The sequence below is a fragment of the Mycteria americana genome, chromosome 16 (genome assembly GCF_035582795.1).
Source record: "Mycteria americana isolate JAX WOST 10 ecotype Jacksonville Zoo and Gardens chromosome 16, USCA_MyAme_1.0, whole genome shotgun sequence".
Taxonomy (NCBI): Eukaryota; Metazoa; Chordata; class Aves; order Ciconiiformes; family Ciconiidae; genus Mycteria; species Mycteria americana.
In genome coordinates, this window is record NC_134380.1 from 14,145,312 (window position 1) to 14,159,460 (window position 14,149).

At 61.2% G+C, this 14,149-nt stretch overlaps 1 protein-coding gene across 4 annotated transcripts in view; it reads left to right on the forward strand.

Annotated features, from left to right (window-relative positions):
• LOC142417786 (dynein axonemal heavy chain 17-like) overlaps window positions 1–14,149 on the forward strand; it is a 33,753-nt gene that overhangs the window by 324 nt on the left and 19,280 nt on the right. The window contains exons 2-32 of one of the 4 annotated variants that reach the window (XM_075518807.1): window positions 63–166; window positions 270–410; window positions 818–961; window positions 1,188–1,370; window positions 1,468–1,722; window positions 1,839–2,008; window positions 2,273–2,495; window positions 2,575–2,691; window positions 2,824–2,910; window positions 3,195–3,347; window positions 3,964–4,212; window positions 4,440–4,562; window positions 4,791–5,138; window positions 5,218–5,309; window positions 5,482–5,608; window positions 5,837–5,989; window positions 6,477–6,602; window positions 6,767–6,874; window positions 7,016–7,147; window positions 7,633–7,793; window positions 7,876–8,032; window positions 8,470–8,574; window positions 9,075–9,232; window positions 9,817–9,955; window positions 10,451–10,678; window positions 10,840–10,977; window positions 11,538–11,670; window positions 11,947–12,074; window positions 12,192–12,340; window positions 12,883–13,165; window positions 13,322–13,495. In XM_075518807.1, the coding sequence (XP_075374922.1) occupies window positions 86–166; window positions 270–410; window positions 818–961; window positions 1,188–1,370; window positions 1,468–1,722; window positions 1,839–2,008; window positions 2,273–2,495; window positions 2,575–2,691; window positions 2,824–2,910; window positions 3,195–3,347; window positions 3,964–4,212; window positions 4,440–4,562; window positions 4,791–5,138; window positions 5,218–5,309; window positions 5,482–5,608; window positions 5,837–5,989; window positions 6,477–6,602; window positions 6,767–6,874; window positions 7,016–7,147; window positions 7,633–7,793; window positions 7,876–8,032; window positions 8,470–8,574; window positions 9,075–9,232; window positions 9,817–9,955; window positions 10,451–10,678; window positions 10,840–10,977; window positions 11,538–11,670; window positions 11,947–12,074; window positions 12,192–12,340; window positions 12,883–13,165; window positions 13,322–13,495 (4,965 nt within the window). In that variant the 5' untranslated portion in view covers window positions 63–85. Of the gene's footprint in view, window positions 1–62; window positions 167–269; window positions 411–817; window positions 962–1,187; window positions 1,371–1,467; window positions 1,723–1,838; window positions 2,009–2,272; window positions 2,496–2,574; window positions 2,692–2,823; window positions 2,911–3,194; window positions 3,348–3,963; window positions 4,213–4,439; window positions 4,563–4,790; window positions 5,139–5,217; window positions 5,310–5,481; window positions 5,609–5,836; window positions 5,990–6,476; window positions 6,603–6,766; window positions 6,875–7,015; window positions 7,148–7,632; window positions 7,794–7,875; window positions 8,033–8,469; window positions 8,575–9,074; window positions 9,233–9,816; window positions 9,956–10,450; window positions 10,679–10,839; window positions 10,978–11,499; window positions 11,671–11,946; window positions 12,075–12,191; window positions 12,341–12,882; window positions 13,166–13,321; window positions 13,496–14,149 lie in introns of those variants that run through there. The other 3 variants (XM_075518808.1, XM_075518809.1, XM_075518810.1) reach the window with 3 other exon arrangements.

A 14,149-nucleotide genomic window follows, 5' to 3' on the forward strand; every position in this document is an offset into this window, starting at 1 on the left:
GGCTCGCTGCCTTGGAGGCATCTGCGTAACCCGTCAAGCCTGGACGTGCCTTTTCCTCCCAGGCGTCACGGAGTACATCCGAGAGATGAGGGACATCCTGTACGACTTGCAGGCCAGGGTCCAGAAGGCGAAGTTAAACGTGGAACGTATCACCCAGCTGATGGAGGTAGCTTTTACTGGTGCTTTACAAGCGCCCTCCTGGGAAGCCTCCTGCAGGGATTTACCCTTCCCCAGCACGGCGGAGCAGCCCTGTCGTCTTCTCCCCGCAGGAGTGCTCAGCCGCTCCCTTGTTTGAAAGGAAGGACAACAAGGAGGCAGCGCTCTTGGACCTGGACGGAAAAACAAACACCTTAACCAAGCGCTATGCTGCCGTTAGGGATGCAGGTGTAACGATCCAGGAGATGGTGGAGGTGAGGCACGTCCCAGGGCGCTTCGGTCGGAGCTGGTTTAACAAGGGCTGTGTCCGGTGCTCGCGTGCTGCGATGCTCTGAACCCAGTGGTGTCCCCGCTTTTGCGACCGTGAGCGTTGGACTCGAACCTGGGGTGCGATCCTCCGGTCTCTGCTGAGACGAGGCTCCAGCGACGGACCGTGAAACACCGCACGCGGACTCCAGAAATCCTCCGCCCTCTCGGGTTGAGGTCTCGGCTGCAGCTCCTGGTGTCGTACAGCTGGGAGAAGGGAAGGACGCGGGATCTGTGCGACAGCCCGGCAGGACAAACCCGCAGGGGCCAACAGAGAGGACTCGCTCGCAGTGCTAGGAGCTGGTGCCTCTGCTGGGTTCATTGACAAGCGTTCGTTGGGTTTTTCTGCTCGCAGGAGAACGCAGATCTACTTAAGGCTGACAAGTCGTCGCAGATATGGCTGGACTACGTGGGATACATCGATGGAATCGTGCTGGATGGACTCTTCAGACTCGTCCACAGATCTCTGCAGCTCCTGCTCACCAACATGGCCCCTGACGTAGGTCCCGGTTTGCCCCGTGCCCAGGATGTCCCACCGCTCGCCGTTAGCTTCTTCAGGTGTTTGGTGGCCAAACGTGCCCATCCCGGTGCTCGCCGGCACACCTGGGCAGCGAGGGCTGGAGGTGCTGGTGTCCCCCCTCGTCCCCGCCACGGGGGGACTGCGGGGCCGGGGGCCGGGGGGCCGCGGGACACGACGCACCGTGCAGGGCACTGACCTCTTTCAGGCCGGCGTGGCCCCGTTGTTCGAGGTGCGCATGGAGCTGTGCGACGGCAGAGTGCGGTACCGTCCCTCGCTGGAGGCGGGAGATGAGAACAGTTTCTTGGAGCTGGTCGAAAGCCTGCTCAGCGATACCTACGCGTCCGCGGCGTGCGTGCCTCGGCTGCTGGAAGGGAAACTGAGCTACAAGGTCGGTTCATGGCGGGCAGCACCTCCCTGGAGGTGGAGGTGGGCAAGGATGCCCGGTCCCCTGAGCCGGTCCCCGAGAGCTCTGCCCGTCCCTTCAGACCACCCTGGAGGAGCAGGCGGATCTCAGCAGGATGCGGGAGGAGGTGGTGTCACTGGTGGTCAGCGCCATGACGGAAGGCGAGGAGTACGGCGCCGGCTTCGAGGAGCAAGCCCACCTGTGGCTGGAGGACCCCGGGGAGTTCCTGCAGCACTTCCTCGCCCTGGGCAGTGCCCCCGGCCCCGAGGAGCCAGAGCCGCGTCCAGAGGAGCCCCCAGCCCCCGGGACCCCGTCCCTCCAGCTCTTTCAGCAGGAGGTATGGGGTGGGTGCGTGGGATGCGCCGGGTGCCCTGGAGGACACCGGGTGTCCGTGGAGGTGCTGGGCGCCCGGGGAGGTGCCGGCCCCGGGCCGTGACCAGCTCTCGTCCCCAGATCGACGCGTGCGAGGCGCTGTGCGAGGAGGTGTCGGGGTTCGCGAACACCGAGGTGTTTGGGGGGTGGCTGCAGAGCGACTGCCGCCCCTTCAAGCAGGCGCTGCTGGGTGCCGTCAGGCGCCGGGGCCTGGCGCTTCGGCAGCACCTCGCCAGCCACGTCACCACCAGGTAGGAGCCTGGTGAGCCCTCCGCCGGGGACAGGGCGCTCCCGGTGACCGGAGCCCGGCCGGGCTTTGGCGAAGGCACCACAGTGTGCCGCGGCAGGGCTGGCCCCCGAGGGACGGAGCCGTGGGGGCGCGGGTGAAGCTGCCAGGCGGCCCGCAGGCGCGCGTCCCCGGGGGCCGTGCCCGGCAGAGCGAGCCCCAGGCGAGCGTGGGCGCGGCCGTGAGCCCCAGCGGGGACGCCTGGTGAGCGCCGCTGCCTTCCTCCCAGCCTGCGGGAGCTGCGGGATTTCATCCAAGAGGCGAACGCCGGCTTGAGTAAACCTCTGGAGGAGGGAGACTACGACGGGCTGGTGGCGGTGATGGGGCACCTGATGAGGGTCAAGGAGCGGCAGGCGGCGACCGACGGCATGTTTGAGCCCCTGAAGGAGACGGTTGCCCTGCTCAGCGCTTACGGAGAGGAGATGCCGGAGGAGATCCACCTGCAGCTCCACGTGAGCCGCGCGGGGTGCAGGGGGCTGGGCGCGGGCTCCCCGGGGCCAGGCTGCCGACACCGTGCGGTGCTCGCTGCAGGACCTCCCCGAGCACTGGGACGGCGTCAAGAAGCTCTCCCTGCGCGTCAAGCAGAGCGCGGCTCCCCTGCAAGCCAACGAGGTCAACATCATCCGCAGGAAGTGCCAGCAGTTCGAGGTGCCCGCCCCGGGGCTTGGGGACGGGAGGGGGACAAGCGAGCAGCTTCCCGGTGGTTTCGGGAAGACGCCGTTGCTCTCCCCAGCTGCCGGCTCCCAGCTGCCCCCCCTGAGCCCCGTCCTCCCCGCGCAGGCCCGGCAGCACGCCTTCCGGGAGAGGTTCAGGGAAAACGCCCCTTTTTCATACACGGACCCAGACCCCTACAAGTCCTTGAACAAGGTAAGGAAGGGGAGGACGTCAGGGCTGCCGCCGTCCCCGCCGGCACTGCCCGGCTGCCCACGGCCCCGTGCGCCGGGTGCTGCTACACAGGGGGCTGAGGGGGCTGGGGGCGGCTCCGGCTCCGGCTCCGGCTCCGGGTCCCAGCCCAACGGGGGGGTCTGGCCCGGCGGCAGCGACTCTCCTGTCCCCACCACGCTGCAGCGGGGACGGAGCCATCGCCGGGGTACGAGACATGTCCCTGGCACGTGGTGCCTGGCTGAGACCTTTTCTTTTTCTCCGGCCAGCAACAGAAGAGCATCGCCGCCATGGAGAGCAACATGGCCGCCCTGTCCAAGTCAGCCGGGCTGTTCGAAGTGTCGGTCCCAGAATATAAACAGCTCAAGGCATGCCGCAGGGAAGTGCGCTTGCTGAAGGAGCTCTGGGACATGATCGTCCTGGTACGTGCCGTGGGCTGCGAGCCGGCACGATGGGGAGGGCAGGAGGAGGCAGGGGCACGGGGATGTGCAGAACAGGCTTCTGGGGTGTGCTGGGCTGGTCCTCCAGAAGCTCCTGAGGCCGTGACAAGCTGCCCGGTGGCTGCAGACGGTGGCTGCCAGTAGCTGTCTGTGGTTGAGTGCGGTGATGGGGAGCCCTGGGCTCGGTGCTGGCCCCTGTGCCAGGGCACGATGCCCAACACCGCCTCCAGGCAAGGGCTTGGCAGCAGACTGCTGTCGGCAGGCGTGGGCACCCGGCGTGGGCACCCGGCGTGGGCACCCTGCGCCAGCTGGGCATTGCCAGCCAAAGGTGCAATTGTCGTAGCTGCTCCGAGAGCCTCGTTGCCGTGAGAGGTGGGATGAGACACGGGGCAGGTTGTCACAGCGTTAGAGCGGGTCTGCTGGTGCAGAGGCTGCGCACCCCAGCGTGGGTGCAACGGGCGTGCGGGTGCTGGGTATGCACGTGTGGGAGGCATGGCGGGTGCACGGGGTGTGCAGGCGCTGGGTATACTGCTCTTCGTCCTGGGCAGGAATGCTTCTGCTAATTGCACGTCCTGTGAAAATGTATTCCCGAATTCAGGTTAACACGAGCATCGACGACTGGAAGACCACTAGCTGGAAGGATATCAATGTTGAGCAGATGGATATCGACTGTAAGAAATTTGCTAAAGACATTCGGAGCTTGGATAAGGAGATGAGAAGCTGGGATGCGTTCACAGGGCTGGACAACAGCGTGAAGAACATGATAACATCCCTGCGTGCCGTGAACGAGCTGCAGAACCCGGCCATCAGGGACCGGCACTGGCGTGAGCTCGTGCAGGCGACCAAGGTGCTCTCAGCCCTCCCGCCCTTCCCTGGCTCCAACCCCTGACCCGCGAGGCTCCCGAGACTTGCATCCATCAGGGGAAGCACGCAATCCCTTTTAAAAGCTGGCCATACACAAATATTTGTGTAGGGTCTTTAAACGTGGGTGTTAACGAGCTCATTTGGGCAAGTCGCTGGGCTGCCTCTCCGCGGAGGGGAGTCCATGCCCCGACGGTGCCGGTTCTGCTCCAGGTGAACTTCACCATGTCCGAGGACACAACCCTCGCGGATCTGCTGCAGCTGAACCTGCACAAGTTCGAGGATGACGTTCGTGACATCGTGGACAAAGCCGTGAAAGAGTCGGGGATGGAGAAGGTAAATGGGGCTCGGTTCCTGTCCTGCTTTGCTGAGAGCCCTGCTCTGATGCAGCTCTGTGGCTGTTAGCGCCCGTGGTCCTGCTCCTGGGGGCTGGAGTCCACACGCAGCGCGGCACCCGTGGAGCTCGTGCTCCAGAGGAGACGTTCCTGTTGCTGCCTTGCCCTTCCGCAGGGTCTGGGACTTGGCACGGCAGAGTCCAGCTCATTTCTCACGCTCCGTCTGCAGGTGCTGAACACCCTGGACACTACCTGGGCAACGATGCGGTTCGAGCATGAGCCCCACGCCAGGACTGGCATCGTGCTGCTCAAGGCGGATGAGGTGCTCATCGAGACGCTGGAGGACAACCAAGTGCAGCTGCAGAACCTGATGACCTCCAAGTACCTAGCCTTCTTCCTTCAGGAGGTGTCGGGCTGGCAGCAGAAGCTGTCGACCACCGACTCCGTTATCAGCATCTGGTTTGAGGTGCAGAGGACGTGGAGTCACCTGGAAAGCATCTTCATCGGCTCCGAAGACATCCGCAGTCAACTGCCGGAGGACTCGAAGCATTTTGATGCTATTGATCAAGATTTCAAAGTGCGAAGCCCATCACCCCCCGGGCCTCCGAGAGCTCGCCGCCAGTTCAGGTAGAGCTGAAGCATTTTTCCTCTTGCAGGAATTAATGGCCGATGCGGTGAAAACTCCCAATGTGATTGAAGCTACAAACAAGCCCGGTCTCTATGACCAGCTGGAAGCGTTGCAGAGAAGGTGAGGTTTGAGCCGTCCTGGTGAAGCGTTAGGGAGAGGCTGGTCTAGGGCCAAAGGAAGAGTTTGATTTCTCCCAAGTGGCGTCTTCCTCGACACGGCAATGACTTTGCAAAGAGTAAAAATCAGTATGTGGAGGGTTTAACTGCGGTTTTTCTTCCTTGTTTTCTGTTAGATTGGTGCTCTGTGAGAAGGCTTTGGCTGAATACCTCGAGACCAAAAGACTGGCTTTTCCCAGATTCTACTTTATTTCCTCTGCAGACCTGCTTGATATTTTATCTAATGGGAATGAGCCAGTTGAGGTATGGGTTGGGTGTAAAGCATGGAGGCAAGTCCTGTGTCTCTTGCCTGCTAACTTGTTATAGCAGTTTCAAAATATTTTTCATCCTAGCGGGCAGAACACCATCCCTGGTACCCCCCTTCTCAGGGATGCAGCGCCCTGAGAGACGTGCGGGAGTTAATCCAAGCGGCAATTACAGCTCTGCGTGGGGCCGGGGGTCCCTGACCCTCTGCCGTGCCTCTGTGCTCAGGTGTCCCGTCATCTGCCGAAGCTGTTCGACAGCCTGGCTAAACTGAAGTTCAAGATGAGTCCGGACAAAAAGCCCCTGAAGGTTGGCCTGGGGATGTTCAGTAGGGACGAGGAGTACGTGCCCCTCGACGCAGACTGTGACTTGTCTGGCCAGGTCAGCCGAGCTCCGTGGAGCCTCCGCTTGCGGGGGCAGAGGTGGGCGGGTTCAGGACGGGGACGAGCCTTTTGCTTGTGGTGCACTAACGGCCTGGCAGCAGTTTTAAAATGCAATTGTGAAGCCGTTCAGCCAGAAAACCCCCCAGAAATGGGATCTGCATTACAGGTGCAGAACACTTCGCTGCACGGCTGCAGCAACATCAGTCATACAAACCCACTCCAGCCTTGCAGCCCCTCAGGTGGTCGCGGCGTGTTTGTCCCCTCGCTGCTGTTCACCCTCAGACCGTGCTCCGAAAACCGCCAGGGGAAGTGCCCTGCGGGGCCGCGTGCCGGGGTTCTTTCATGCAGCTTGTTGCAAGGCGCAGGGAGAAGCTGGCCGCGCAGAGCAGCAGGGAGCCGCTTGCACGCTGCCGCCGGGTCGCGCGGGCAGACCCGACGCGGGCTGGGAACCGCTCTCTCAGGGTTTGCTGGGTGCGACCCTCTAGGTCGAGGTTTGGCTGAACCGAGTGCTGGCGAGCATGCGCTCCACGCTGCGGCGCCTGATCCCCGAGGCGGTGGTGACCTACGAGGAGAAGCCGCGGGAGCAGTGGGTGTTCGACTACCCGGCACAGGTGGGAGCTGCTGCGGGGGGCTGGTGGCCGGCGGCTCCGTGAGCCGCGGTCCGAGAGGAGGAGCAAGCACGGAGCTGGGGAGGTGCAGGCGCCCGCCCCGAGCCGTCGCGGGGACGGCGTATTTTCCCTTCGTGGCCACATTTTGTCGCTGCGGTTTGCTGCAGGTTGCTCTGACGTGCACCCAGATCTGGTGGACTACAGAAGTCGGCATTGCCTTTTCAAGGCTGGAGGAAGGCTATGAGAACGCAATGAGGGATTACAACAAAAAACAGGTTGGCATCCCTCGGACCTGACCGGGAGCTGTCCTGCAGCCCCTCTCTGCTTGGAAGGGGCGAGGTCCGGTCCGGGGGGTCACTGGGAGGTGGGCAAAGTGTGATGTCATTTTTCTGTTCTTCATTTCTTTCCTTCCTCAGGTTACTCAGCTAAATGCCCTGATTTCACTGCTCATTGGAAACCTAACTGCAGGAGACAGGATGAAGATCATGACAATCTGTACCATTGATGTCCACGCCAGGGATGTTGTGGCCAAAATGATCCTTGCGAAGGTATTCGTTACAAGAGGATATTTTTACTGCTTTGTTTCTTGGCGCTTCTGAGCAAAGATTTCCTGTTATTTTATTACTTTCCAATATTTTCAAAGTATCCTGACTGCATGAGGAAACCACACGTGGGGTGTTAGGGGTGCACGGGAGCCGGGGAGGTGACAGCACGGCCGGGCTCGGACAAGACTGGGCTGGGTTTCGTGCGAAGCCAGATCGAGGACCAGTTTTGCTGGTTCCTGCCGCGCTTGGTGGGAGCCGGGAGCCTCGGCGCAGGGCTGTGCGCCGCAGTCGGCGGGCGCGGGGTGGGCCGGGCCACGTGGCGGGACGGTCCTCCCTCACCCCAGCATCGCGCTGGGACCCGTTTGCATGTCACCTCGTGTACGGAGGTGACAAACGGCCCCAACGCGTGTTCGGGAGCTCGCTGTGCTGGCGGGGCGGGGCGGGCAGCGCCGGTGCCTGCCTGCCCTCCGCAGCCGGCTGCTCCGCAGGTGGAGAGCGCCCAGGCGTTCACCTGGCAGTCCCAGCTCCGGCACCGCTGGGACGAAGGGAGGAGGCACTGCTACGCCAACATCTGCGACGCTCAGCTCCGGTACTCCTACGAGTACCTGGGGAACACCCCCCGGCTGGTCATCACCCCCCTGACGGATCGGTAGGGGCTCGGCTCCCCGTGCCTCCGGCCGCCCGCGCCACGCCGCCGGCACCGCTCAGCCCTGCCCGTCCTCCCTCCGCAGGTGCTACATCACCCTGACGCAGTCCCTCCACCTCTTCATGGGGGGGGCCCCCGCCGGCCCCGCGGGCACCGGGAAGACGGAGACCACCAAGGACCTGGGCCGGGCGGTGGGCATGATGGTCTACGTCTTCAACTGCTCCGAGCAGATGGACTACAAGGTAGGGCGCGGGGCAGCGGGACGGCGGCACCGAGGCGAGAGCCACGGGTTGTCCGCCAAGACAAGGGGGGACCCTCTTTCGGGAGGCAGCGCTGCAGCGTGCACCCCCCGCGTCCAGCTGCAGCGTCCGTCACCAATGCCCTGAAGCTGCTCTCCTCTCCCCGGCTCGGCAGCCGGCGAGAAACACGTGGGTCCGGCAGCAGCTCCTGGTGCCATCCCGCCCACTCACCCCCACCACGGCTCCAGCCAGGTCGTGGCCCTGGAAGCCTGTGGGAGCCTGGGGGGCTGCAGCGCTGCGGGGCATCTCCCTAGGGAAGAGCACAAACCCTAAAAGCACGAGCAGCTCCCCACGCTTGAGCTTCCTTATCAAATCCCCGCGTTGCAGCCTCCACGTAAGAGTTCGGTGTCTGAAGCCCATCTCTGGTGCTTTCTCTCCAGTCCTGCGGCAACATCTACAAGGGGCTTGCTCAGACCGGCACCTGGGGCTGTTTCGACGAATTCAATCGCATTTCAGTGGAGGTTTTGTCCGTGATCGCCGTGCAGGTATGTACAAAACCAGCAGCAGCGTGGCGCGCCACGGGGACCGGGCGAGCCTCTCAGCGTTTCCAGTTCGCGTACTGAATGTTGTCTTAGTTAAACCTGACTTTCAAAGGGAGGGTTTGCTGCCGTTATTTCCACTGTGTCATGCTGGGAGGCAAATGGAGGGGAAGCGCAGCAGTACGGAGGCTTTGGGCATGTTTAGGATCACGCAGCCCAGCCGTGTCCCAGGCCAGTGACCTGCCACCCCCCCGCCGGCTCTGCCGTCGCCCGGGGACGGGGCGTCGCGGTGCCTGGGCAGAAGCTGATTTAAGGCCAGGTCTCCTGAGCCCGGGGATTGCTACGCTGCCGTGCCTTCAGCAAGCTCTCAATATTTTTTCTAGCGTTGCCAATGGCACGACTGAGCCTCCAGGCTCGTTTTCCGCAGGCAGTCGGTGAGGGTGAACCAGGGGCACAGGGCAGGGAGCCGCGGCGCCGCCGGCACTGACGCTCCACTCGCCTGCCAGGTGAAATGCGTTCAAGATGCGATTCGCGCCAAGAAGAAAACATTCCATTTCCTTGGAGAGACGATCGCTCTGATCCCATCGGTTGGGCTGTTCATTACCATGAACCCTGGCTACGCAGGACGGACAGAACTGCCTGAAAACTTAAAAGCTCTGTTCAGGTACCTGTAGGCGGACGGGTCAGTGTGTAACTGGAGCCGTTACACCATTTACCTCTGTGGTCACGCTCACCTGGTACATCCATAACGTGAACTAAGCCTTTGCTAGTGCAAACAAGGATATTTGTGTGTACAAGGGAGACCTTGGCACCCCAGGACAGCCCTGCACAAAGCCCCTGCTCAGGTCAGAGGCTGGGAGAGCTGGGCTGCTCAGCCTGCAGAAGAGGATGCTCGGGGTGTCTAATTGCCACCTTCAGCTAAAAATCCGACTGAGAATAAGAAAAAAAGACGGTCAAGACCAGAAAGGGTGGCCCAGGGATGCTGTCGGATCTCTGCCCTTGGAGGAACTCACACTGTGACCAGAGAAGGCCCAGGGCGACCTGAGCCCTGCTTGGAGCAGGAGGCTGGACAGGAGACCTCCAGAGACTCCAGCCGGCGTAAATTACTGCCCGAGTCTCTGGTGGTACCAGCAGCAGGGAACCATTTATATTGGAAACTCGGGTGCAAATTCTTGCTGGCTGTGGGAGGACGAGGGGCGTGTGGACGTCCGTGCACAGCCCTGCTAACCTGCCGCTCCTCTTCTCCAGACCCTGCGCCATGGTGGTCCCCGATTTTGAACTGATCTGTGAAATCATGCTTGTTGCAGAAGGTTTTATTGATGCTAAGATTCTAGCAAGAAAGTTCATTACTTTGTACACACTCTGCAAAGAGCTACTATCTAAACAGGTAATTTAACAATATTGCAAAGTTCTTTAAGATGAAAGAGTTCATTTGAATTTCAGGCCTGACAGATTGTAGTAGGGTTGCTGGTAGTAATGCGCTGGCTGACGTTCTGCAGAGTTCAGGTCTATGGCTGGACAAATTCCACTTCCACGCTGGTGCATCATATGCCATATTTCTGCCTTCTGGAAGAAATCAAGAAGTCCAAAAATAGAGTAGAATAGAATACAGCCATTTAAGATGAGAGCATCCAGATATTATTCATCCCAGCAGAAGTGATTTACAATAAAAATGTGCTTCCAGGAAGCAAGCCAGGCTGCCGCTCACCTCGTGACTGACTGGCGTTTGTCTTGTAAATAAGCTCAGTTTCAGTCCAGGCTGCTGGGCGCTGCGTGGATAACCCGGGTGGGGGGCACTGGGCAGGGTGTTCCTCTGCAGTCTTGCTTAAAGCAGTTCTCCCTCACCACAGCGGAACCGTAATACTTTGCTGCCTCTTGGCAGGACCACTATGACTGGGGCCTGCGGGCTATCAAGTCTGTGCTGGTGGTAGCTGGCTCCTTGAAGAGAGGGGACCCTGGCCGTGCTGAGGACCAAGTTCTGATGAGAGCTTTACGAGACTTCAACATCCCCAAGATCGTGACAGACGACTTGCCCGTCTTCATGGGGCTGATTGGAGACCTGTTCCCAGCCCTGGACGTCCCCAGGAAGAGGGACATCAACTTTGAGAAGGTGCGAGCCCAGGCGTGGCACCGGTGCCGGAGACATCCCAGCCCTGACGGTGTCCAGAGGCTGAAGGTCCATTCGGCACTGCTGGGGGCAGCCGGCTCGTCTCTGGGGTCTTGCCAAGGCCCTGACGGCTGCCCGTGGTCAGCGCCTGCCCTCCCTCCCAGATCATTAGGCAGTCCGTGCTGGAGCTGAAGCTGCAGGCGGAGGAGAGCTTTGTGCTGAAGGTGGTGCAGCTGGAGGAGCTGCTGCAAGTGAGACACTCCGTCTTTGTCGTCGGCAACGCCGGCTGCGGCAAGTCCCAGGTAGCGGCCAAACCACCCCCGAGGACACGGGTCTCCTCCTGCCCCCGGCCAAGCACATCCCCCGGCCTCCCCCGGCCTCTCGGCGAGGGCGTCGCTGCCGGCCTCGGCCGGGTGTACAGACCCCCGGCTGCACCAGCAGCAGCATCTGGGTAGGGGACGGCAGCACGGCCAGCGTCCACGGCCACGCCGGACCCTCCAGCACCACGTGTGCCGGGCTCAGCCCACAGAGCTGAGCAGGTTTGGGATGCAGAGCTCAGGGGCTGCCCCGGACACCCGAGAGCAGAGCGGGGAGGAGGCAGGGAGCAGGCAGGGGCACGCTCTCGCCATGCCCCGCGTGCTGCGGTGCCGGCAGGATGGGCTCTGGGCTCCCACAAGACCCCGGCCAGGAGCCGGCTCCGCAGAGGGAGGTCCGGAGCCTTCCCAGCGGCGGTCCGAGCCTGGGTGCTCTGCCGCGGGCGGGAGCGAGGCTCTGTGCCCCCCGCTGCAGGCGAGGGCCGCCCAAGGCTGCAGACACCCTCATAGGAGCCGCGGCTGCGGCTGCACGGTTCCCCTCTCCGCAGGTGCTGAGGTCGCTCAACAAGACATACCAAAGCATGAAGCGGAAGCCGGTCACCGTGGACCTCGACCCAAAGGCCGTGACCTGCAATGAGCTGTTCGGGGTTATTCATCCGTCCACACGAGAGTGGAAGGACGGTGAGACACCAGTGCTTGTGAGCGGTCGCTTACCCCGGGTGGGAGCTGGCCCAAACCGTCCTTCAGCAGCGGCTGGCCCATAGGCAAATACCTTCATAAAATGTGTCTCTGTAGACACTTGGTGATGTGGTGATGGAGGGGGAAGACCTTTCCTTGGGGCTTTTTACCGGAGTATGAGGGAGGAGGAACGTGTTTCAGGGAAGCACCCAGTCCCGCGTGTGCCCCCGGCAAACGTGCCATGCAAAGGACCAACCCACGCGTCTCTCCGTGGGGCAGGTCTGCTTTCTTCAGCGATGCGTGACCTGGCCAACATCACACATAAGGGGCCCAAGTGGATCATCCTCGATGGAGATATTGACCCCATGTGGATTGAGTCCCTGAACACGGTCATGGATGACAACAAGGTCGGTGCCGTCACACCCCAGGAGCTTTGCTCGCTCGTTAACTCGGGCTGATCAGCTTGTGTTCGTGCCTGGGCCCCAGGATCAGGGCATCCCCCCATGACAGGCTGCTTCCCCCAGGTCCTCACCCTGGCCAGCAACGAGCGCATCCCCCTCAACCCCACCATGCGGCTTCTCTTCGAGATCAGCCACCTGCGGACCGCCACGCCGGCGACCGTGTCCCGGGCGGGAATCCTCTACATCAACCCCACAGACCTGGGCTGGAACCCGTGAGCCTGGGGGGGAGATGGATGGGGTGGGATGGGATGGAACAGGGTGGGATGTGATTGGGATGGGACAAGACAAGATGGGACGGGACGGGATGGGACAGGACGGGATGGGATGGGACAGGATGGGATGGAATGAGATGGGATGGGATGGGACGGGATGAGATGGGATGAGATGGGATGGGATGGGATGGGATGGGATGGGATGGGACGGGACGGGATGGGACGGGATGAGATGGGATGGGACGGGATGGGATGGAATGAGATGGGATGGGATGGGACGGGATGGGACGGGATGAGATGGGATGGGACAGGATGGGATGGAATGAGATGGGATGGGACGGGATGGGACGGGATGGGGATGGCATGGGATGGCATGGGATGGCATGGGATGGGATGGCATGGGATGGGATGGGATGGGATGGGATGGGATGGGATGGCATGGGATGGGACGGGATGGGATGGGATGGGATGGGACGGGATGGGATGGGATGGGCACTGGCCCCCCACAAGCTCCCCTGCAGCCCTGCCCGTCCCTCCCGCAGCGTTGTGACCAGCTGGATCGAGAGGAGGACGGTGCAGTCCGAGAAGGCCAATTTGATGATCCTCTTTGACAAGTACCTGCCGGTGTGCCTAGAGAAGCTCAAGTCTGGATTCAAGAAGATCACGCCTGTCCCCGAGATCACGGTGATACAGACAGTGCTGTACCTGCTGGAGTGCCTCCTGACGCCGCAGACCGCCCCGCCGGACTCGCCCCGGGAGCTCTATGAGCTCTACTTCGTCTTCGCCTGTGCCTGGGCCTTCGGGGGGGCCATGTTCCAGGACCAGGTACGGCTGCGGGTCCAACCGCCCGGCGCCTGCCCGCACCCGCCTGCCTGCCAGAGCCTCCTGCCCAGCTTCGTCCCTCGGCTGCATCCCTGCCGAAAATACTAAAGCAACAACATTGGCCGGTTTCTGAGTTTTCCTCTGTTTGGTTCCTCCCAGCTGGTGGATTACCGCCTGGAGTTCAGCAAGTGGTGGGTGAACGAGTTTAAAACAGTCAAGTTTCCTTCTCAGGGGACAATTTTTGACTATTACATTGATCCGGAAACGAAGAAATTCATGCTCTGGACTGAAAAAGTGCCAAAATTCGAACTCGATCCTGAAGTCCCTTTACAGGTATTTCCCACAAGCTCTTTGTGTTTACGTGTTTTATCTGTTTATTACTCCAGGGTCTTCCCCTGAGCAATGCTGGGCAAGGCCCCGCGCCTGGAGCGGCGCAGGGATTCGGGCTGGCGCTGCCACGCCGCCGCACGGGCAAACCCCGGCAAACCCCGTGGCTTTCTGTGGTTCTGCTTTACCCCGCGGAAACCTCAGCAAGAGCTGCAATTTGCAACTCCGCTTTTTTGATTTCAGATTAAGCCACGGCTTTGTAGATTCTCATGAAATAATTATAAGTATTGCCTGGACGCAAAAGTGTGCTTTAAAACTTTATTTTAGTGTCTTTTGAAATGCTGTCCTGAGGGAGGGGGCTTGTGTCCGAGATGTCAGGGAAAGGGAGAGCTGCCGCGGCTGAACCGGGCCCGTGCGTCGGCTGAGCAAAGACACTGGGGACAGTTTCAGGAACTGCGCTGTGTTGTTCTGTTTTAACAACTCATTTTTCTGACAGCTCCTATTTTTGGTCAGAAAGTCTTTAGAATAACCAAGCACCTGAGACCTTTTGCTTTAGAGAGGGACCAGGTTTGTACGGAGAGAGAGCGTCTTCCATTAGACCAGCTGGCTCTGCCCCGACCACCAGGCGAGGCTGCCGCTGCTCTGACGGAAGATCCCACC